The sequence below is a fragment of the Panicum hallii genome, chromosome 1 (genome assembly GCF_002211085.1).
Source record: "Panicum hallii strain FIL2 chromosome 1, PHallii_v3.1, whole genome shotgun sequence".
Taxonomy (NCBI): domain Eukaryota; kingdom Viridiplantae; phylum Streptophyta; class Magnoliopsida; order Poales; family Poaceae; genus Panicum; species Panicum hallii.
The window spans coordinates 57,279,060-57,303,844 of record NC_038042.1 but is presented as its reverse complement, the minus strand read 5'-3'; the positions used below and the strand labels follow the sequence as shown (position 1 = coordinate 57,303,844).

At 48.0% G+C, this 24,785-nt stretch overlaps 2 protein-coding genes across 2 annotated transcripts; one reads left to right on the top strand and one right to left on the bottom strand.

Moving 5' to 3' along the window:
- Positions 1-17,158: 17,158 nt before the first annotated feature.
- On the bottom strand, positions 17,159-18,149 carry LOC112901117. Its single transcript, XM_025969960.1, has one exon. It carries the CDS (start codon positions 18,053-18,055, stop codon positions 17,483-17,485), a length of 573 nt encoding a protein of 190 aa, XP_025825745.1. The 5' UTR covers positions 18,056-18,149; the 3' UTR covers positions 17,159-17,482.
- Positions 18,150-21,614: 3,465 nt separating this feature from the next.
- LOC112892260 (subtilisin-like protease SBT1.4) lies at positions 21,615-24,402 on the top strand. The gene has a single exon (XM_025959414.1). It carries the CDS (start codon positions 21,657-21,659, stop codon positions 24,000-24,002), a length of 2,346 nt encoding a protein of 781 aa, XP_025815199.1. The 5' UTR covers positions 21,615-21,656; the 3' UTR covers positions 24,003-24,402.
- Positions 24,403-24,785: the final 383 nt, after the last annotated feature.

Sequence of the window (24,785 nt, the reverse complement as noted above, 5' to 3'; positions counted from 1 at the left end):
AATGTTGCTTCTCTTCTCACTCATTTACTTCCTGGTAATCCATACGAAGCAACTCGGTTTGTTTCTGTGCGTGGATCAACAGCCGCCGCCCCACCTCCATTGCCGCCGCCCTCTGCTCCACGTCGAGCTCCCCCTTCCGACCCCTCTCTTCCTGAGTTGAGCCTCGGAATCGGGTCCCCTTCTCACCCTAGAGCTCCTAGACCACACGCCATTCCCATCCCCCATCCGAGCTCGCCGGAATTCGAGCCGCCGCTCGCCGGAGCTACTGCTCCGTGGGCAGCTCGCCACCGGCCATCTCCAACCTCCCCGAGACCCTCTACAGGTAGCCCTTGACTCACTGGTGCTTCCTCTCCCCTTGCCCCTCGCCGCCGACCCCGAGGATCGCCGGATTTTGGCCGGCACAGAGCTCTCCCCGCCGGCCATGGCAGCAGGGACCCGATTGCAAGCAATCTAATTCTGTTAGGGTCCTTTATGCAAAGTTTCAGTCCTTTTCTTTATTTCAAACCAGTGAAGTTCTAAAATGTGTAAGAATTCGTAGAAAAATCAGAAAAATACGAAATTAGTTGGGTTAGAAACCTTATGATAAGCTCTACAACTTTTATGTTATAACCATGCCATGAAAGTGCAAAGTTTGTTTTGTATTTTAAATACTAGTAAAAGGATGTATTAATTAAATCTTGTGATCCATAGCCTTGTTGCTATTAGTTTTTGGAGCATGTGTTATAGGTAATGTAAGTAGTTCTGTATAAATTTTTGAGACCTAGATCAGCTCTCTAAGCTAAAGTAATTGGTTACTTTTGTTATAAGTTAGTAAAAGCTTGACAATTTAATTTCAGAAGTATCTATGCATATTTAGGGATGAAATTTTTACTATAGTTTGGTCTTTATGAGTGTGATATAGCATAAAAATTTTAGAAGCAGAAACCTAATATAACTTAAGTTATAAATTTTAAACTTAGATTGCAAGATAAGTCATAAATAATAATTGGGATGCATGAAAATTTATGGAACTTTTCTAGAATACTAGATTTAAGTAGTTTATGATGTTCTTAAATTGTGAACCCTAATTGTTGTATAAAAACCCTAGTCTTAATATAAAACTCCAATTATATCTAAATATTTCAATGTTAATCTTAATTAGTTTTGTAACTTAGAACCTTTAAAGTAAAATTACCATAAAACCTAACCCTGATAATTTTCATAAATATTAATTATTTATCTTAATTTAAGATTTGGTTAAATAATTCAAGTTAGCCACAATTAAGTAATAACCAAAGGTTAATTACCATGTCTACTAATAAAATAAATAAAAATTGCTAAGTGTGTGTAATGTTGCTTAAGGTAATTAAATACACTACCCAGTAGAGTTAAATTAGATGTTTAAGGTAACCCACCACGGTTGCCTAACGGGACTAGTTAGTTTAATTAGTACTCGATAAATGACTGCCCAGTACGAGGTAGTTAGATTATCGTCGTAATGTAATTTTCTTTAAGTTGGATTGCAACTTTATCGGGAAGTAAAATAAAAGTAAGAGCATTCCATAACTTGTAATTTTGCATCTCATATAGATTCAACTACGCTCGCTGACGGGGATTATCAACTGCTCCCGGAACAAGAAGGAGGATATTCTGAAGACCCCGGAAATATTGTAGCGGATTTCTCTGAAGCCCCGAACCAAAGTTCGGGAGATATTAACTTAACTTACCCCAACTCCACCAACGAAGGCAAGCCCCGGACATAACCCCTACCTTATTACACTGCAACCATATTATCTATGTATATCTTTATGCATTAGGTTCTTAGGAATTGTTTGGAAACTTAGTTGCATTATTCTAGGAACCAATGTATTGAACATTAGAACTGAGTCCGACTAGCTGCTCTGCTATAGGACCGGTAGAAGTCGAGTGATTTCCTGTCACTCGCGCGATATAGGAATTGTAATGTTTACATTCCTGTTATCACTATAAGGATACCGGACGGGAGTTTTATGAGGTATCATGGTCAAGATGATACCCCGTCTGTGTTGTTGAAATTTGATAAGGTCGCAGTGTGTGGTAGCGGTGGCTAAGCGTTTGAAAGTACTAGCCACATGCCGTGAAATATGGTAAGCGGTAAGCCTAGTAACCGATCGGCCCGAGGAGTGGACATACCCCCCACCACATGTATTTGCTTCTTTTGGTTACTTTGTTCGACGTGTAGGCATATGTGTTGCTAAGCAACCAGGAGTACGGGTTTTGTAGTCGCGCTACAGACGTACGTCCTGCACTTTTGTAGTGCATATGACCTACAGTCGCTTGTGGTGGCACTGATCCACGAGTCGGAATGAAAGGCAAACGGTTGCTTCGGAACGACTCTGTGGCGTTCCAAGCGTGTGTGTTAGGTTTACCTTGCAAGGGTTGAATCTCGATTCAGAATCGTCCGCCTCTCACGATGTATGAGACTGCTTATCCCCTTTATCACATAGAGTAACCAGAGCAATTATGTGAATGTCAAAGATGATGCTTGAGTAAATATTCTACCATGATTGAATAGTTATAGGTGCTTACCTAAAATGGTTAAACCACTAGAATCTGAAGGCTAAAACTTGAAAATAAGGATCAACTCTTTGTTGCTTTTCAGCTGAAAACCCTACCCAAAGCTAAAAGCCAGCATGAGTCTAGTTATGGGCTAAGATATACCCAATTCCGGGTAAGTCTTGCTGAGTATTAGTATACTCAGCCTTGCTTTGTTGATTTACTTCAGGTAACCCTTCTGATGAGCCAGCATTCATTACACCGTGGCCCTACCCTTTGCCTGATGGTTGGTCCGTGGAATGGGATCCGTCCCCGGCCAACACAGAATCCGCCGAATGATGTCATACCAGGGCTAGTGTGACATCTGTAATAAAGACGTGTATAATGGTTACGCTTTTCAAACTCCGCTGCTTTGAATTCAAACTTAAACCTGTTTTGTAATAATCTCTCTTTAATGAGAGCTAATGATGCTTTGTAAACTTTTGTAATATATATCTGCCTGTGGTGTAAATTATTTTGGCATTGTATCTCTGGACTCACCTTCGTGTGAGGTACCTTGTTGGATCCTGCGTTCGGTGGTTTATCGGGACGATTACCCGACAGACCAATAGTATTATACCGTTTGAAGTACGAGATAGCCCTCCAGGAAGGACTAGCGTACTTGAGCCGGTATAATTCAGGTTGGTTCTGCCACAGCTGGTATCAGAGCTAACAAGTGTACCCTGGAGATATAATTAGCCTTAAAAAGTAATTTTTAGTATAAAATTTCATTACTCAAGTATTTGCGAACTACGTTAGTTCATTAAGGATTATGTATAGTACGTAAGCCCTAGGGTAATACTATTATGGGAATTAAAGGTGGCTGTGATATATATATATATGACTAACTTCCAGCATTACTTTCTGTTGAAACTTAAATTTATGCACAACCCAACCTTACTTTCTGTAACAACATCTTCGATTGTGAGGTAAGAAGGTAAGGATCCTCAGCCAACTGAGGGAGCTTGGCCTTCCTGTCGGTGATGCGAACCGAACGCTGATTCTCAAGCAGTGGCCTACTTGAGATGCTGCCAATGTACCAACCTTGGTTGACTACATTGGGAGTATATGGTTCGGCGCAGGGTATGGCGATCGCTGTTCATACCCCCGCATTTTTGCGGTACCCCCGTGAATACGTTATCTAATAACGTATGTTAACGTTGTCTGTACGGCGGTAATTGTACAGATACTGTTTCTATAGTGAACAGTAATGAATGGGGACGCTTTCATGACATGCTGGCATGAAAGGTTCATTGGATATATATGCATTGTGGTTTTCTGCAGGTACACTAACCACGATTCCGAAACTAGGACGAATAGGATTTATCGACTAGTTAATAGTGAGAGACGTATCTATATTATGCCACCGTAATTAACCACGTAAGACCAAAATTATTTGGCAGTTAATTTTTGGTTGTGAGATCGCTTAGTACGTGCATGCATACTCCATTAATCAACTAAATTGCATATTTAAATGGATACTTCTTAAAGAATAGATAACATGTTGGTATTTCTTAATTTGGGTAAGTAAGAATCTTTAGTTGGGTATCTTAGGTATCCATCTGATTTCCAGCCCTTGCTGTTATCAGAATCAGCTATCTTAATCCATTTTACCTTGTAAGCTTTTTCAACAGGGTAAAAATATCTTACCATTTGCATTGTTGTCGCAGATGGCTGCTCCTACTAGTACCTTTTGGGATCAGGAGGGGCACTTTCACACCAATGGTTTACATTGGGAAGGGTTTCCTCGTCTTTTGTGGGAATCCTTGAGTATGTTTCATTATACAGAACCTCCTCTGTATGATGGGGTAGAGTATCTTGAAGAAGGAGTTTCCCGCTGCAGGGTTAAGATGATAATTCCTCAACACCCTTTCCGCTCCTTATGGCCTCCCATAGAAGTGGAAGTGGTTGGATATCGTCTAGTGGATACTCTTGAAACTGCTGCTTTAGAAGGAATCAAACTCTTCTGCAATCAACATCCGATTGAAGTTGCTTCATATCCTATTGGGTTATTCCCTACCATAGACCCGAGTAATTCGGACTGGGATTTTCGGACACATCATCTTGGTCATTTGCTAGGAGATATAGCTGAAGAAACCGTCCGTATTGTTACCAGGTTTATGGATGTACAATACCGTTACCAAAAGCTACTGCGTCATGGGGTAAATCAGATAACCGGTGTGGCTCAAGGCCACTATCGGAATGCTGATCACCGAGTGACCCAAATAGAAGAGTTACAAGCTTTGGTAACCCAAAAGGATGAAATCATTGCAGCTAGAGATGAAACAATTCTTCACCGCGAAGATCAAATCATGGAGAGTGATCATCTTATCACCCAACGAGATGCTGTTATAGAATTTCTACAAGAGCATATTCATGATCTGATGCTCGAAGCGGATGATGCCCAGGCTCATATTGAAGAATTGCAGCAGCAACCCATCCTTCCTGCTATACCCCTTGTACCTGAAGAAGAAGAAGAAGATCCAGAGGAAATTGAGGGTATTTCAGAGATTGATTCTGAGCATGGGGACCCCGTTATTAGTCCCCATCACTCTCTTTCCGGCAGTCAATCTTCTGTAGGAAATTTCGACGATTTTTAAATCGTCAACTTTCGAGATGTAATCTAAGGGAATGTAATAGTTTAAGTAGTCAAACTTCACGCCATTTGATGTAATATAGATGGCCTATGTAGTGAACTTTCGATATGCGATGTGAGAACTGTTTGAGTTAGCAATGTAATATAATTTCCGGTTTCATCATCTTGTTCATTGTCTTTAAATTTTGAGATGAGATGATTTGCGGAATATATGCATTGATATTGTCTTCTGAAATTAGGAGTAAGGATATATGGTTAATAATGGACATCTCCTTTATTTCAGATGGTTGGAGCTACAAGAGGAACCCCGGAGGGTTTCAGGGCTGATCAAGCCAGTGGTTCTCAGCAACCACCACCACCTCCTCCCAACCTTGCCGAAGTCATGGCTCGGCAAACGGAATTACTTAATATGTTGGTTCAAGCTCAACTGAATCAGCAGCAACAATTCCGAGGAGGCCGGGATGATCGTAATCCTCCTGTGGCTAGTTACCAGGATTTCCTCAGTACCCAACCGCCTTTCTTCAGTAAGGCAGAGGAACCATTAGATGCTGATGCCTGGCTCCACATCATTGAGTCGAAGTTCGCTCTCCTGACCATACCATGTGCGGATTCTAGCAAGGCCTCCTTTGCTGCTCAACAACTTCGTGGTGCTGCTAGAATCTGGTGGGACAATTTTTATGCCATGCAACCAGCAGAGCATGTCATCACATGGGATGAATTCCGGGTCGCTTTCAGAGCGCATTATATACCCGCAGGATTATTGGAGCGAAAGCTTAACGAGTTCTTGGCTCTTACACAAGGTGCCAACACAGTTTTGCAGTACGCACAAAATTTCAATCATCTGTGCCAGTATGCCGGGTATCACGCAGATAATGATACCAAGAAACAAGACCGCTTCCGTCGGGGCCTGAGTACCAAACTCAAGGAGCGCCTGAACCTTGTAAAGGCCAACACTTTCAGTGAGTTGGTCAACATGGCCTTGACTCAAGAAGACTGCATTGTGGCGCATTCCGCCGAGAAGAAGCGGAAGAACCCTGCTGGACCCTCGAGTGCGCAACCACCGAGGTATTGGGTTGTTCCCAATACGCCGCCCAGAGCACCACAACGTAATGCCCCTACGGGAAGATTGGTTTTTAGGCCGCCGCAGCAACAAGGGAAGTTCAGACCTCCTGTGCCACCACAACAAGCACAACAATCTGGCCAACGGCCAAATATTCCGCAAGTGCCACCGAAGGGCAACAACTATCGTTGCTACAATTGCGGAAGTGCGGATCATCTTATTCGAGATTGCCCGCGGCCTAGGAAATTCAATCAAGGGCAGAGCTCCAACCAGGGAAACCAGAATAAGGGAAAGAAGCCGGTGATGCAAGTCCGTCAAGGGCGGATTAACTTCACCACTTTGGCGGAACTTCCAGATGGAGCTCCTGTCATGTCGGGTACATTTTCTATTTACCATAAACCAGTTGTTACTTTATTCGATTCAGGAGCAACACATAGCTTTATTAGTAACAACTGTGGAACCCGACTAGGACTTGAATCTTGTCCTATCCAGGGGTCATATATGATCACTACCCCTGGAGGAAATACTACTTCCAACCGAATAAGTAGATATGTGCCAATTCAGTTAGGTAGTATAGAAATAAAAACTGATTTGGTGTTATTAAGTTTGGAGGGTATCGATATTATACTTGGGACAGACTGGATGACTAAGCATCAAGTCCAATTAGATATCTGTTCCCGAGTGGTTGAAATCAATTCACCATACTATGGGATTACCATTCTTTATCTGCCTCAGCCAGAATATCTGCACCCCTGCACATATGCTATCACAGATATTAAGGTCAAGGATATTCCGATAGTATGTGAATTTCCCGATGTCTTTCCCGACGATCTGCCTGGAATGCCACCAGATCGAGATATCGAATTCATCATTGAACTTCAACCGGGCACTGCTCCAATTTCAAAAAGACCATATCGTATGCCTCCAAACGAATTGGCAGAATTGAAAATTCAGTTGCAAGATCTTCTTGATAAAGGTTATATCCGCCCCAGTGCTTCACCTTGGGGTTGTTCTGCTCTCTTTGTCAAGAAGAAAGACGATAGTCTGAGGTTATGTGTCGACTACCGTCCACTCAATGCGGTTACCATTAAAAATAAGTATCCCCTTCCCCGCATTGATATCTTGTTTGATCAACTAGCTGGAGCAAAGGTATTTTCCAAGATTGATTTACGCTCTGGTTATCATCAAATTAAGATCAGGCCTTGTGATATTCCAAAGACGGCCTTCTCAACTAGATATGGACTTTATGAATATCTGGTCATGTCTTTTGGACTTACAAATGCACCGGCATATTTCATGTATCTCATGAATTCCGTATTTATGCCGGAGCTTGATAAATTCGTCGTGGTCTTCATCGATGACATTCTGATCTACTCCAGAACCAAAGAAGACCATGCTAACCATTTACGTGTCGTTCTTCAACGATTACGGGATCATCGCCTTTATGCCAAATTTTCAAAATGTGAATTTTGGCTGGATAGTGTGAAATTTTTGGGACATACAATCTCCAGTCAAGGCATATCGGTTGATCCAACCAAAGTTCAAGAAGTTATGGACTGGAATCCTCCCACCTCAGTCCATCAAATACGGAGTTTCCTTGGATTGGCAGGCTATTATCGCCGATTCATTCCAGACTTCTCCAAGATAGCTAAGCCCATGACTGAGCTACTCAAGAAAGAAGTTAAGTTCCATTGGGATGAGAAGTGTGAGGAAGCATTTCACACTTTAAGAAAACTTCTGACGACTGCTCCAGTACTAGCTCAGCCAGATAGTAACCAGCCTTTTGATGTCTACTGCGACGCTTCCGGAATTGGCCTTGGTTGTGTTCTTATGCAAAACAACCGGGTTATTGCTTATGCATCCCGAGCACTCCGGACTCATGAGCAAAATTATCCGACACATGATCTTGAATTGGCAGCAGTCATTCATGCTCTCAAGATCTGGAGACATCATCTTATGGGCGCTAAGTGTAACATTTACACTGACCATAAGAGCCTCAAGTATATTTTCACTCAGGCTGATTTAAATATGAGGCAAAGGCGTTGGTTAGAATTAATCAAAGATTATGACCTTGAAGTGCACTATCATCCGGGCAAAGCTAATGTGGTTGCGGATGCACTTAGCCGCAAAGCACATTGTCATTGCTTAACCATATCTACTTTTAATGACACCCTTTGCCACCAAATGAGGAAACTCAATCTTGAGATTATTCCCCAAGGTAGTTTAAACTTGATCTCCGTTGAGTCTACTTTGCGGGATAAGATCATCATGTCGCAATTACATGATGAGGGTGTCAAAATTATTAAATCCAAGCTATCCCAGGGAGAAGCTAAGTATCGGTGTTTTCACACGGATCGTCAAGGAGTCCTATGGTTCAACGATCGATTTGTTGTACCTAAGGATCATCAACTTCGTAAGCAAATCCTCGACGAAGCACATTTGTCCAAATTCTCTATTCATCCTGGTAGCACCAAGATGTATCACGATCTTCGTCAGCATTTTTGGTGGACCAGAATGAAAAGAGAAATTGCCAAATATGTGTCTGAGTGCGATACATGCCAGAGAGTCAAAGCCAGTCATCTCAAGGCTTCTGGTACACTTCAACCATTACCCATTCCGTCATGGAAATGGGAAGACATCAGTATGGATTTCATTGTCGGTCTTCCCAACACATCTCAGAAGCATGACTCCATATGGGTAATCATCGATAGACTCACAAAAACAGCTCATTTTCTTCCAGTGCATACCACTTACTCTGCTAGGAAGTATGCCGAAGTCTATCTGGAACAAATCGTTCGATTACATGGGATTCCGAAAACTATCATATCTGATCGTGGGCCACAATTTATTGCACGGTTCTGGGAACAGCTACAATCAGCTCTAGGAACCAAATTGATTCGAAGCTCTGCATATCACCCCCAGACTGATGGGCAGACTGAGCGAGTTAACCAAATTCTTGAAGACATGCTCCGAGCTTGTATTATTCATTATGGTACAAGTTGGGACAAGTGTCTTGGTCTAGCTGAATTTGCTTACAACAACAGTTACCAAGCTAGTCTTCAAATGGCTCCTTTTGAAGCGTTATATGGTCGTAGATGCCGAACTCCTTTGAGTTGGTCAGAGACCGGTGAACGCAAAGTCTTCGGACCAGACCTAGTTGTTGAAGCCGAAGACAAGGTTAAGATTATTCAATCTAATCTTAAAACCGCTCAGTCCAGACAAAAGAGTTATGCAGATAAGAGGAGAAAACCTCTGCAATTCCAGGTAGGAGATTTTGTCTATCTCCGAGTATCACCTACCAAAAGCGTCCAACGCTTTGGCATAAAGGGGAAGTTAGCACCTCGGTATGTCGGACCCTTTGAAATTCTTGATCTTTGTGGCCCAGTGGCTTACAAACTTCGTCTTCCATCTCAATGGGCGGCTATTCACGATGTCTTTCACATCTCTCAACTTAAAAAGTGTGTCAAAGTACCCACAGAAATTGTTGAGACAAGTACCCTTGAGATTGAACCTGATTTGTCGTACATCGAACAACCTCTTCGAATTCTGGATACTAAGGAAAGATTCACCAGAAGGAGGGTAGTTAAAATGTACAAGATCTTATGGGATCATCACACCGAAGAAGAAGCGACTTGGGAAACTGAGTCTTATCTTCAACGAAATTTTCCAGACTTCCTTCAAGCCAATCCCCAAGTCTAATTATCCAATTCTATTCAGCTTCGGAATCTCGGGACGAGATTCTTTTTAAGGGGGGAAGGCTGTGATATCCAGGTAGTTTGACAACTAGATACTAAGTTAGGTGTATTATATGTAAGTAGGATAATGTATACAAGTTGTACAAAGCATAAGGGTATATTTGTAAATTATAAGTTTTATAATTTCTCATGAGCAAATGTGTGAAAATGTTCTTAAGAGTCAAAATTCAGATGGCTATAGCTAATAAAGGATCAAAAGTTAAATAAACACTAAGGGAAATTGACTTTATATGAAATTAAGGACCTTTGTGTAATTAATACAAACATATAAGGATTTACATGTGAAATGGCAAAAGATCAAAGTAAAACTTAGTTTTACCAAAGGACTAAAGTGTAAAAAGAACTAGTCATGATTACTGCAGAAAGAATTACAAAAAGGACCCCAAACATTAGGGCATTAACACATAAAGGTTAAAAATTTGAATTAAGTTCCAATTTTCAAAATAAAACCGTACCCTTTAAGATTTCAAACCCAAACCTTAAGGCAATATTGTAGAGCTTGAAAAACCCTACAACTTTCATGTTGAGCACTTTTCTATTTGACCATTGTAGCAGTGAGAAAACTTTAGTTTACAGAAGAGTCCCTGGAAATTTCTAAAATTACGAATCAGTCCTTCTGACTCCTGTCTACCTTCTTCCTCCTCTGGCGCCTCTGTTTCTCCTCTGCTCCGTTCTGCTTCTGCCGCTCACCGCCGGCGCAGCGCCCGAGCTCCACCTCCAGCTGCTACTCGTGCACACGCGTCGCTGGAATGCCCTCTCACCGCCCTAGCCCTTCCCCGTTGTCTCCTCCCTCGCGCGCCACCTCGCCATTCTCCTGCCGCGGGCTGCCAGCACCACTGGCCACGGCGCCATTCTGCTTCTCCACCGCCGGACCTAAGTAGCTACCTCCACCCGCAATGTTGCTTCTCTTCTCACTCATTTACTTCCTGGTAATCCATACGAAGCAACTCGGTTTGTTTCTGTGCGTGGATCAACAGCCGCCGCCCCACCTCCATTGCCGCCGCCCTCTGCTCCACGTCGAGCTCCCCCTTCCGACCCCTCTCTTCCTGAGTTGAGCCTCGGAATCGGGTCCCCTTCTCACCCTAGAGCTCCTAGACCACACGCCATTCCCATCCCCCATCCGAGCTCGCCGGAATTCGAGCCGCCGCTCGCCGGAGCTACTGCTCCCGTGGGCAGCTCGCCACCGGCCATCTCCAACCTCCCCGAGACCCTCTACAGGTAGCCCTTGACTCACTGGTGCTTCCTCTCCCCTTGCCCCTCGCCGCCGACCCCGAGGATCGCCGGATTTTGGCCGGCACAGAGCTCTCCCCGCCGGCCATGGCAGCAGGGACCCGATTGCAAGCAATCTAATTCTGTTAGGGTCCTTTATGCAAAGTTTCAGTCCTTTTCTTTATTTCAAACCAGTGAAGTTCTAAAATGTGTAAGAATTCGTAGAAAAATCAGAAAAATACGAAATTAGTTGGGTTAGAAACCTTATGATAAGCTCTACAACTTTTATGTTATAACCATGCCATGAAAGTGCAAAGTTTGTTTTGTATTTTAAATACTAGTAAAAGGATGTATTAATTAAATCTTGTGATCCATAGCCTTGTTGCTATTAGTTTTTGGAGCATGTGTTATAGGTAATGTAAGTAGTTCTGTATAAATTTTTGAGACCTAGATCAGCTCTCTAAGCTAAAGTAATTGGTTACTTTTGTTATAAGTTAGTAAAAGCTTGACAATTTAATTTCAGAAGTATCTATGCATATTTAGGGATGAAATTTTTACTATAGTTTGGTCTTTATGAGTGTGATATAGCATAAAAATTTTAGAAGCAGAAACCTAATATAACTTAAGTTATAAATTTTAAACTTAGATTGCAAGATAAGTCATAAATAATAATTGGGATGCATGAAAATTTATGGAACTTTTCTAGAATACTAGATTTAAGTAGTTTATGATGTTCTTAAATTGTGAACCCTAATTGTTGTATAAAAACCCTAGTCTTAATATAAAACTCCAATTATATCTAAATATTTCAATGTTAATCTTAATTAGTTTTGTAACTTAGAACCTTTAAAGTAAAATTACCATAAAACCTAACCCTGATAATTTTCATAAATATTAATTATTTATCTTAATTTAAGATTTGGTTAAATAATTCAAGTTAGCCACAATTAAGTAATAACCAAAGGTTAATTACCATGTCTACTAATAAAATAAATAAAAATTGCTAAGTGTGTGTAATGTTGCTTAAGGTAATTAAATACACTACCCAGTAGAGTTAAATTAGATGTTTAAGGTAACCCACCACGGTTGCCTAACGGGACTAGTTAGTTTAATTAGTACTCGATAAATGACTGCCCAGTACGAGGTAGTTAGATTATCGTCGTAATGTAATTTTCTTTAAGTTGGATTGCAACTTTATCGGGAAGTAAAATAAAAGTAAGAGCATTCCATAACTTGTAATTTTGCATCTCATATAGATTCAACTACGCTCGCTGACGGGGATTATCAACTGCTCCCGGAACAAGAAGGAGGATATTCTGAAGACCCCGGAAATATTGTAGCGGATTTCTCTGAAGCCCCGAACCAAAGTTCGGGAGATATTAACTTAACTTACCCCAACTCCACCAACGAAGGCAAGCCCCGGACATAACCCCTACCTTATTACACTGCAACCATATTATCTATGTATATCTTTATGCATTAGGTTCTTAGGAATTGTTTGGAAACTTAGTTGCATTATTCTAGGAACCAATGTATTGAACATTAGAACTGAGTCCGACTAGCTGCTCTGCTATAGGACCGGTAGAAGTCGAGTGATTTCCTGTCACTCGCGCGATATAGGAATTGTAATGTTTACATTCCTGTTATCACTATAAGGATACCGGACGGGAGTTTTATGAGGTATCATGGTCAAGATGATACCCCGTCTGTGTTGTTGAAATTTGATAAGGTCGCAGTGTGTGGTAGCGGTGGCTAAGCGTTTGAAAGTACTAGCCACATGCCGTGAAATATGGTAAGCGGTAAGCCTAGTAACCGATCGGCCCGAGGAGTGGACATACCCCCCACCACATGTATTTGCTTCTTTTGGTTACTTTGTTCGACGTGTAGGCATATGTGTTGCTAAGCAACCAGGAGTACGGGTTTTGTAGTCGCGCTACAGACGTACGTCCTGCACTTTTGTAGTGCATATGACCTACAGTCGCTTGTGGTGGCACTGATCCACGAGTCGGAATGAAAGGCAAACGGTTGCTTCGGAACGACTCTGTGGCGTTCCAAGCGTGTGTGTTAGGTTTACCTTGCAAGGGTTGAATCTCGATTCAGAATCGTCCGCCTCTCACGATGTATGAGACTGCTTATCCCCTTTATCACATAGAGTAACCAGAGCAATTATGTGAATGTCAAAGATGATGCTTGAGTAAATATTCTACCATGATTGAATAGTTATAGGTGCTTACCTAAAATGGTTAAACCACTAGAATCTGAAGGCTAAAACTTGAAAATAAGGATCAACTCTTTGTTGCTTTTCAGCTGAAAACCCTACCCAAAGCTAAAAGCCAGCATGAGTCTAGTTATGGGCTAAGATATACCCAATTCCGGGTAAGTCTTGCTGAGTATTAGTATACTCAGCCTTGCTTTGTTGATTTACTTCAGGTAACCCTTCTGATGAGCCAGCATTCATTACACCGTGGCCCTACCCTTTGCCTGATGGTTGGTCCGTGGAATGGGATCCGTCCCCGGCCAACACAGAATCCGCCGAATGATGTCATACCAGGGCTAGTGTGACATCTGTAATAAAGACGTGTATAATGGTTACGCTTTTCAAACTCCGCTGCTTTGAATTCAAACTTAAACCTGTTTTGTAATAATCTCTCTTTAATGAGAGCTAATGATGCTTTGTAAACTTTTGTAATATATATCTGCCTGTGGTGTAAATTATTTTGGCATTGTATCTCTGGACTCACCTTCGTGTGAGGTACCTTGTTGGATCCTGCGTTCGGTGGTTTATCGGGACGATTACCCGACAGACCAATAGTATTATACCGTTTGAAGTACGAGATAGCCCTCCAGGAAGGACTAGCGTACTTGAGCCGGTATAATTCAGGTTGGTTCTGCCACACCTGCTCCATGGGATTCTTTGGGTGAAAACCCTGTCTGGATCCAGGATGAACGACGGCGGTGCTTTTAGCGTCGTGTCCTACTTGGAGGCGGCGTCTCTAGAGACCCGGCTCGATTTGTGTCATTGCCGGTCCATTGTCCATGGCGGCTTCAGCCGGTGTCAACAATTCCGCCACGTGGCAAGCTGGAAGGGTGTTGCCGAGCCCACGCGGAGGCGATTGCCGTCTTGGTGGCGGGCAGGGGTTGTCACATGGTGAAAGATATCTAGGCCTCTAAGTGGGTTTTGGTGTTTAGATGACAAAACACATATACATTTAGTCTCATTATCTAGCATGTGTGCAGGTGCTAAAGTTGAACAAGCAAAACTTATGATGAAGTACAACCCCTCAAAAGGAAATGAAAAAACGGTGGTTGAAATTTACTCGAAGAGTAGACTTTTATTTTATTTTTTAGTATAGAAATCCTGTACTATCAAGAGGGACTTTGATCTGTAGTTTTTGACTTACAACTGGTGCTCAAGAGAACCCATACAAATACTTGTGAGCCACAAAAACCACTTTAAAATGATATTCTTGAGAGTGTCCCTGGTGAGTCCGGAGACTCCGGGTTTGGAATGTCCGGACACAGAGTCCGGAGTATCTGGACATATACCCGGAGTCTCCGAGTAACTGTTCCCCGACATCAGATTTCTCTAGGTCCGGACACTCCGAACTCCAGTGTTCGGAGAATCAGAACATATGCCTGGAGTTTCCAGGCACCTCTTGATCCAACGGCTAGTTTTTGGAGTGGGGGTATAAATACCCCCCTACCCTCAACAATTAGATAGAGCTTTTGCTCATTTTCAAGCTGCACAGTTTGAAACACCTTGAAAGAGCCATCTCACACCCCTCCTTCCATCTTTGAGTGATTTCCATTAAGGATTCAAGTGTGAGTGTTGCAAGAGGAGAGGTTTGTGCTTAGTGAGCTACCATTCAAATCCCTTGAGCACTAGATTCTTGTCAAGCCGGTGATTGAAATTTGTTACTCTTGGAGCTAAGTGCTCCTAGACGGCTAGGCGTGCTTGTGAGTGCTCACGCGTATTGTGAGCTCCACAAGAAGTTTGTACTCGCCGTCCTCTCGGAGGATTTCATAGTAAGTGATCTTGGACTTGAGCGTCGGTCTCACTCTTGGGGAGGAGCATAAGGGTTCTTGAGCGCCGTCTCTTGAACTCTTCCTCAACGGAGACGTATCTCCTTTGAGAGTGAATTTCGGGAAATAAATCCTGGCCTCTCTGTGTCACCTTACTTTGAACTATTGGCTATTTGCTTGTGAGATTAATATTTTAGTTTTTTGATCGATCTACTATTATACAAGTCTCTAGAGTAAAACAACTCGTGAGAAACACTCCAAAGGTACCATTAGCTCTTCTAAATTTATTTGATCTAAATTACAGCATCAGTATCGCTGTTTTTGTGTAGATCGTTTCATACCCGGACTCTCTGGACAATATCTCCGGAAACTCCGAACACAAAGTCCGAAGTATCCGGATATATATTCAGAGTATTCGAACATCTGTGCTACTGATAGTTTTCAAAGTGTTTTAAATTTCAGAATAGCCTATTCACCCTCCCCCCTCCAGGCATCTCGAGGTCCTTTCACATGGTTGCTGGTTGGCTGCTTGCAGTGGACCGCGGCGGCTGGTGTTGCTTGGCAACGGTCAGTGCGGCGTGGGACTGCGTCGGAGGACGGCGCTTGCGGCAATGGCATCATGGGATGACTAGGCTTGCAGTGGACTACGGCGGGTTGCTCAGCTTGGCTAGGGCCACCCGGTACGGTACAACGTCGGAAGACGACTCAAGCAACTTCCTTGGCTTGCTGCTATGGCGGTGGTGGCTAAGTGTAAGGGTGAAGCAGCAAGGCGAAGTCAACCTGCGGCGACGGCTTGGTTGTTTGGTACAGATCTTACGGAGCGGGGCATCTTTACTCACCACCCTGACGGCGATATAAGAAATGGATCCGGGGCGTGGAGTACTGTGGCGGACGTGGCAAAGCCCCGTGCATGGTGTTTTCTTCGAAGCGACGAGAGTGAGGTGGAGTCCAACGGCGGATGCGGCAAGGCCCCCACGCGTTGTGTTATCGTGGTGGCGACTGCGAGGCTGTCTGCGAGAGGCCCGGTTCCGGTGATTTTCACTCCGTCGGGTGGAGTGTGATGTTACAGCGGCATCGCGGCGAAGGGTCCTGCATGGCTGTAGCCTTATTGGTGTGGTGGTGTCTGCCTCCTTCAATTCTTATTGACGCAGGGTCCCGCCTGAGGTTTCGACGACTACAAGAGTACGTGGACTGTGGGTAGGTGCTGCGGTGGTGCTTCGGCTTCGGCTTTGCTGCCGTCATCGAGTGGAGTGGTGCGGCCGTGTTGATGTCCCAATCCAACCGGTTGTTTTGCTGAGTAGAGTTTGAGTGGAGTTGTATGGCCGTTTTGATATCCCCATCCAACCGGTCAGTATCGTTGTCGTTGTTGTTGTGCCCAGTGTGGATGTTTGTTCCTTCTATTTAGCGAGATGTGAGCCATAAATCTTTGGAAGGAAAGATGCCAACCCATCGAGAAATGTTTATGTTGTCCTTCCTGGATGAGGAAAGACGACTCTGTAACATGTTTAGCTTAGTTAGCTAAAAGTATGGTACATCGTGCAATGTGGCCTATACAAGCACCATGTGCTACTTGGGGAGTAACTCATGTTCATAAGTAAAGAATAAAGTATTTTCTATAAAAAAAACTCTCAAACTAATTTGATTTGTCCGGGAAAGAAGGCTTACCTCCTGTCATGAATTAATCAGTCATGTGCATTGTTGTAGGACAATAAACAAAAGAGGTGTGTATGTATGTGGTGGTGTATGGTGCCCAATGCGTGTGTTTGAAATTTATCATGTAATTATTAATGCACGTATTGATGGACCATAAGAAAAAAGATGGAGTTATCTTAGTACCTACACAGTCCCAAATTCTGAAAGGCTTGCAAATTGAAACCCAAATTCTAAAATCTCTTATTAGTACGCAATAGCATCGATAGACTAACTCTCACACGTAAGGAAACTTTTGCATCATCAAGCAAATCATAAACGAAGTGTTCTGATTCTTTGCTTCTCTATAATCTGATTCTTACAATGAGATCAGGGAAAGTAGCCATATTATAAAGTACAGGTAGACACGAATTGACTTGCTAGATTGCTAGCAAAGAACACAACAGGTCGAGGAGGAAGACGAAGAGAGCAAAAGAAAATGAGAGAGAGAGAGAGAGAGAGAGAGAGAGAGAGAGAGAGAGAGAGAGAGAGAGAGAGAGAGAGAGAGAGAGAGAGAGATTGGAGTAGCGTCTATACAAGCAAAGCCACCACCGTTACAGCAGAACACTTTGCGCTCCGCTTGCATCCGTTGGAAGCTCAGAACCCGACGGTGACCACCGGCGCGAACGCGGTGCCGAAGGAGCAGTCGGCGCCGGCCGGCCCGCGGAGGGAGCTGATGACCGCGGCGCCCTCGAGGAGGTCATTGATCGCCGTGGCGTAGTAGGCCCGCATCCGCCGCAGAGTGCGCCGGTACAGCACCGCCAGCCACCGCATCCGTAGCCGCCGGATAGCGCCGAACAGCCTCCTCTTGCCGCCGAGCCTCGCCACCGCCATCTTCCTCTTCTTTCCCCCCGCCGGCACCGGCGGCGCCGCCCCAGACGCCCTTGCCAGCGGCCTCCGTGGCAACCGGAACAGCATCGCCCGCCGCGGGACGCGGACAACTGCCGCGGGCTGCAGGTCCTCCATCTCTCGCCTCCGGATCTCCTCCTGCTGCTTGCCCTGGCAAGGAGGATAGCTATCAGGCTGATGGCCAAATGGTATGTCTGGCCCCTGATTTGTGTAAGGGTATGAGTAGTTTAGGATACCGTTACATTGTTTATAGCGTGAGAGGTGGACAAGTAGCTCTTGGGAAATGGTGAGGTCAGAGAAGCTGGCGTGAGATGTACACATGTGGCCTGCAAGCTAGTCTGCAAATCCTGCCTGCATGAATGGCTCGTACTGCTGCTATTACCAGTTTAATACGCAAGAAAACTAGGAAAGCATCTTTGCTTAAACTGGCAGGAGCCAGGAGTGGACTACTAATCTAGTTACTACCTACCAGTAGTAACTTGATAGGTAAAGATGTGAATTAACTAGCATCAGGTTGTGGTTTACATGCGCCGAGCTTTCGCCGGTGGTGCTGCGTGTGGGGGAGGGAAGAAGAATTTTGTCCTGTTCAAGTGTACGTTGACAGACAGCGACTGCTTGTGGACTAAAGAAAATTCAAAATTCCATGCACACGATAGTGCACGGATACCTATTAATTTTGGTTCAATCTCAGCCATTCCCAACTGATTGACAGTGACACATCTGACTTGGTGAGCAGTAGAGTGGATGTTCCTTCAGCTAGCCATTGGTTATTCTCGACCGATCGCCACAGACATGCCATCACAAAATATCGCCGTACGTATTCGCAAATGATGCGCAAATCAATGGGAAACAGACAAAAAACATACAAAGAAGTTCAAACCCTTGAAACCCATATCGAGCTTGGTGGAATAAACAAGCTACATGCCGACTGAGGGTGTGTTCGGTAATTCTTAGAGGGGTCTAAAAAATAGCCCCTTGAATTAGAGGTATAAAGATTTTAGATGTATATTAGAGGGGTGTTCGTTTACGGCTCTAAAACGACTCGCGCACGCGGGCGGGAGGAGCACGCGGGCGGGAGCAGTGGCGGCGGCGCGGCTTGCGTGGAGGAGCAGGGGGCGGGCGGCGGCGCGGGGGAGAAGCACGCGGCGGGGGGGAGGAGCTCGCGGCGGGAGGAGCTCGCGGCGGCTTGCGGGGAGGAGCAGGGGCGGGGCGGCGGCGGGGGGGAGGAGCTCGCGGCGGGGGGGGAGGAGCTTGCGGCGGGGGGAGGAGCTCGCGGCGGCAGGGGAGGGGCGGCGGGGGAGGAGCTCGCGGCGGGGGGAGGAGCTCGCGGCGGGAGGGGCTCGCGGCGGGGGGAGGAGCTCGCGGGCGGCGGCGGGGGGGAGGAGCACGCGGGCGGCGGCGGGGGAGGGGCGGCGGGGGAGGCGCCGCGGCGGGAGAGGGGCCGCGGCGGGGGGGAGGAGCTCGCGGCGGGGGGGAGGAGCTCGCGGCGGGGGAGGCGCTGCGGCGGGAGAGGGGCCGCGGCGGGGGGAGGAGCTCGCGGCGGGGGGGAGGAGCTCGCGGCGGGGGAGGCGCCGCGGCGGCTGAGGAGCGGGCGGCGGGGCGCGGGGGGAGGAGCAGGGGCGGGGGGAGGAGCTCGCGGGCGGCGGCGGGGGGAGGAGCTCGCGGGCGGCGGCGGGGGGGAGCACGCGGGCGGGGCGCGGGGGGAGGAGCAGGGGCGGCGGAGGAGCGGGCGGCGGGGAGAGTAGGGGCGGCGGGGCGCGGGGGGAGGAGCACGCGGGCGGGGGCGCATGGGGAGACGAGCCGAGCGGATTAGAGGGCGTTAGAGCCCTCGCGGGCTCTAAAATTTCTGGGGTGTCTAAAAGAGCGCCGTTCGTCTCGGAGCCTCTAAAATTTAGAGATTTGGTGCTATTAGAGGGGTAACCGAACACACCCTGAAATGAGATTCTGCTATCTGTGGACTATTTGTCTTCTTTGTGATGAGTCGTGGCAGCATAACTTGTGGAGTAGGCATGCATCGGGGATGATGGATTAAAGAAATGGGTAGCATGCGTCAGAGCTTACCTCAGTGGCTTAGTCGGTATGGATGGCACACTGTACAATACACACAAACTGGTAGCATGCTGATGCAATCCTACACTATACTATAATACTAGTTGTTTAAATGATATCAACAATCACGCGTCTCTAGATGGTCAAAGCTTCGTGTATACATAATAAACACATGCATGGACAGGACAGCGAGGATATGCTACTAACTCAAATCGCGCAGGATTAGCTGAATTTTTTTTTTGAAATAAGTTGTTTATAAGTAAAGTTTTGAATATTCAAGTGCTGTATGCACGATAGCTTTTTTTTACGTAAGTACGTACGATAGCTCAGGGAGCAAGAAAGCAATCATTCAAATCGTGCAGGATTAGCTGATTTTCACGGGATCCGGTGCCTCGCGAATCCTGGAACCAAATCGCGTGAGGCCTATATGTTTTCCCAGCGAATAAGGGCCCAAAGTTATCGAGCCGAGCCATGACTGCTGAATCCAGAAGCACACGTATTCCTACGGCCCGCGGAGAAGAACAAGAACCGCAGCCCATGGGCCCCCTTCTTGCGGGGAGCCCGACCGGCCGCGCGCGCGACGCGCCGCCGCGTTGTTGGATGATAGGCCTCCTCATCGTTGTCATTCCTTCCCGTCTTTTATTCCCCAACCAATAATTTCTTCCCGTCCCTCAGTGATCCCTGAATCCACTCCACCCACCAACCCGTCCACCTACGTACGCAATAGGGCCTTATTTAGATTGCAAATTTTTTATAACAGTGAAACTGTAGCGCTTTCGTTTGTATTTGACAAATTTTATCTAATCATGGACTAATTAGACTCAAAAGATTCGCCTCGTGATGTACAATTAAACTGTGCAATTAGTTATTTTTTTTATATACATTTACTACTCTATGCATGTGTTCTAAAATTGATGTGATGGAGAGAGTGTAAAAAGTTGGAATTTATGGTGCATCTAAAAGGCACTAGGCCTTCTTTTCGCCGTGATCCCGTCCACATTCGATTCAGAGTGTGCTGTGAGTGCGAACGCTGTTGCGTGCGCGCGTTCTGAGCGCAGCGTATCGCCAATTTCCGGTGCTCTGAAACTTCACGTCCGCCGTTTCTTCGACACAAACACAACACCTGGAGTACGTACGTCTAGAGAAGTCAGATGTCACTGCCATGGTCACAGAACTACAGAAGCACGCCTGACTGACACGTCCTATTCCCAGAAGAAGAAATCACGGTCCCCGTCCCAAAAGCTTAATGCAGAACAGGCGAAGTGTGTAGCAGTAACCTGACACCGTGTATACGTACTTGCTCAAACTGTCTATACATTTTCTGATTTTAAACTCTGGCCGACTGGACAACGACCACAGCAGACACGTGATCGACAGAAGAAGAGAAGACCTGTACCGATTCGACTCCGATCACGAGCCGGACTGGACAACGTCACCACGAACGCCACGACAACCGTGATGTCGTCTGGCTTGCCCCTGCATAGCTTCCTCGACAGCTCTTCCTTTGATCTCTGGTAGGCGACGCCGGCGACGACATCCGCCATGTTCTGGGGCGAGAAGCCCAGCCTGGAGCCCGCGCACGGCGCCCTCGAGCAGCTAGCTCGTGCGTCACGTTGTGGAACGGCCCGTCCGTCCCGACCACCACGACGTCGCCGGCCCTCACCGGGACCGCGGCCTGGCTCGCGTGCACGAAGGCTACCTCACCGTTTCAGGGTTCACCAATAAGGTTGGAGACCCAAGCAGCCAATCCAAACGACGGCGTGGCGAATCCAAGGTCCACACATCTCGCTGGGCCCACCCGTATTATATTATTATCCCCAACCAACCCCCGCAGCACTAAAGCAGCAGCCTTGACCAATCTGCTCCCGACGCCATGGCGAGGATCAGGGCCCCGCGTCTCGCCGTCCTCCTCGCTCTCGCGGCCGTCGCGGCGGCCGCGGCCGCGGCCGGCGAGGCGCGCGCGCAGTCCACGTACATCATCCACCTCGCGCCTGACCACCGGGCGCTGTCCGCGGCGCGCGCCAACGGCGGCGGCGAGGCGGTCCTCGGCCGCCTCCTCCCGCGCCGCCTGCGCGCGCCCCGGCCGCGCGTGCTCTACACCTACGCGCACGCGGCCACGGGCGTCGCGGCGCGCCTCACGCCCGAGCAGGCGGCGCACGCCGCGGCCGGGGAGGGCGTCCTGGCCGTCTACCCGGACCAGGCGCGGCAGCTGCACACCACCCACACCCCGTCGTTCCTCCACCTGACCGAGGCCGCGGGGCTCCTACCGGCCGCCGCGGGGCGCGAGTCCTCGACCGTCGTCGGCGTGCTCGACACCGGGCTCTACCCCATCGGCAGGGGCTCGTTCGCGCCAGCTGCTGGGCTCGTCCCGGCGCCCGCGTCCTTCTCCGGTGGTTGCGTCTCCACGAGATCTTTCAACGCCTCCGCCTACTGCAACAGCAAGCTCATCGGCGCCAAGTTCTTTTACCAGGGGTACGAGGCTGCTCTCGGCCACCCCATCGATGAGACCAAGGAGTCCAAGTCGCCGTTGGACACTGAGGGCCACGGGACGCACACCGCCTCCACGGCGGCGGGGTCGCCGGTGGCAGGCGCGGGATTCTTCGACTATGCCAAAGGACAGGCCGTGGGCATGGACCCCGGCGCGCGCATCGCGGCGTACAAGATCTGCTGGAAGTCCGGGTGCTACGACTCCGACATCCTTGCCGCCATGGACGAGGCCGTCGCCGACGGTGTCAACGTCATCTCCCTTTCTGTCGGCGCCAACGGGTATGCCCCCAGCTTCTCCAGTGATTCCATTGCCATCGGCGCTTTCCACGCAGTGAGCAAAGGCATCGTCGTCTCCTGCTCCGCCGGAAACTCCGGCCCCGGCGAGTACACCGCCGTCAACATTGCGCCGTGGATACTGACCGTCGGCGCATCCACGGTCGACCGCGAGTTTCCCGCCGATGTGGTTCTCGGTGACGGCCGCGTGTTTGGCGGTGTCTCTCTATACGCCGGAGATCCCCTGAACTCCACTCAGCTGCCGCTGGTGTTCGCCGGGGACTGTGGTTCCCGCCTGTGCCTACTGGGCGAGCTCGACCCGAAGAAGGTGTCCGGCAAGATCGTGGTCTGTGAACGCGGCAGCAACGCTCGTGTCGAGAAAGGCGCGGCGGTGAAGCTTGCCGGTGGAGCCGGCATGATCCTAGCCAACACAGAGGAGAGTGGCGAGGAACTCATTGCCGACTCCCACCTCGTGCCGGCGACTATGGTCGGGCAGAAGTTCGGCGACAAGATCAAGCACTACGTCCAGACCGATCCGTCGCCGACAGCGACCATCGTGTTCCGCGGCACGGTCATCGGTAAATCGCCGTCCGCGCCGCGGGTCGCGTCGTTCTCGAGCCGCGGCCCCAACTACCGCGCGCCGGAGATCCTCAAGCCCGACGTCATCGCCCCCGGCGTCAACATACTCGCGGCCTGGACCGGCGCCGCTTCCCCCACCGACCTCGACATCGACTCGAGGCGCGTCGAGTTCAACATCATCTCCGGGACGTCCATGTCATGCCCGCACGTGAGCGGCCTCGCCGCGCTGCTCCGCCAGGCGCACCCGGACTGGAGCCCGGCAGCGATAAAGTCGGCGCTCATGACCACGGCGTACAACTTGGACAACTCCGGTGAAACCATCAAGGACCTCGCCACCGGCGTCGAGTCGACGCCGTTCGTCCGCGGCGCCGGCCACGTCGCCCCCAACAGCGCCCTCGACCCCGGCCTGGTGTACGACGCCGGCACCGACGACTACGTCGCCTTCCTCTGCACACTCGGCTACCCTGCGTCCCTGATCTCCGTCTTCACAAGGGACGCCTCCGTCGCCAACTGCTCGAGGAAATTCGCGCGCTCCGGCGACCTCAACTACCCTGCCTTCGCGGCTGTCTTCTCCTCCTACAAAGATTCAGTCACCTACCACAGGGTGGTGCGCAACGTGGGCAGCAACTCCAGCGCCGTATACGAGCCCAAGATCCTCAGCCCCGCCGGCGTGATTGTCACCGTGAGCCCGAGCAAGCTCGCGTTCGACGACAAGAACAAGAGCCTGGCCTACGAGATCACGATCGCGGCGTCAGGCAACCCGGTGATCGTGGACGCCAAGTACTCGTTCGGGTCCATCACCTGGAGCGACGGCGCGCACAACGTCACGAGCCCCATTGCTGTGACCTGGCCGTCGAGCGGTGGAGCAGCGGCCATGTAGAGTGATGCTATTGTTCTGGGCAGTTTGTACAGGACCATCAAAGCTGAGATCTCCACGGATCCTGCGTTTCATAAGTCCAGCATTCAGCTGCTGCTGGTGGTGGTGGGGTTGTTTATCTGATCAAGGTGAGGATAGGATGACTGATTGTGCGATGCGTCATCCACTCGACTGGACTACGTAATAATTTATCAAGTGCAAGGAGTAGCTAATATATTTTCAATGTTTCAGCTGCCCCTACCATGGGCCATGCTTGCAGTTGCAGCTGCCATTTTCATTTCGTTGGTAGTTGTAGTATCCATGCAACTTGCAAGAAAGCAAGCGCCACCATGGCGGATGGCGAATGGACGTGTATGAACAAGTTTGGAATGCTTGATCCTAGCACTTGCTCTTCTCTCTTTTACACCAGCGCAATCATAAATGACTCTTTCTGTATTTGCATCGCGCGGTACTCCAGAATAGTGTGCAAGTAACTGAAGCTTTTGAGCTCAATTCATATACTGAACCCCCAGCAGTCCAGGACTGGACAGAAGTACAGAACATCACGAATTCGTCTGGACAGTGAACGCGACTAGAATGGTATGTCGTCTGGCTTCCTATTGATTCGACAAGCGACGCCGGCAATTATGTCCGCCTTATTCTTGGGCCGTTGTCCGCCATGTTCTTGGGCCGTTGGCACGTAGCACGACCCCCAGTCAATCATCAGGGCCGACGCCGCGACGTCGCGCTCCGCGGGGCCACGGTCACCACCATCCTCCGTTGCCAGCGGCTGCAACAGGGAGTCAG

What these genes read in the sequence shown, in the direction of transcription:
- LOC112901117 (XM_025969960.1), bottom strand. Translation starts at nt 18,055, where the DNA reads ATGTGTACATCTCACGCCAGCTTCTCTGACCTCACCATTTCCCAAGAG.
- LOC112892260 (XM_025959414.1), top strand. Translation starts at nt 21,657, where the DNA reads ATGGCGAGGATCAGGGCCCCGCGTCTCGCCGTCCTCCTCGCTCTCGCG.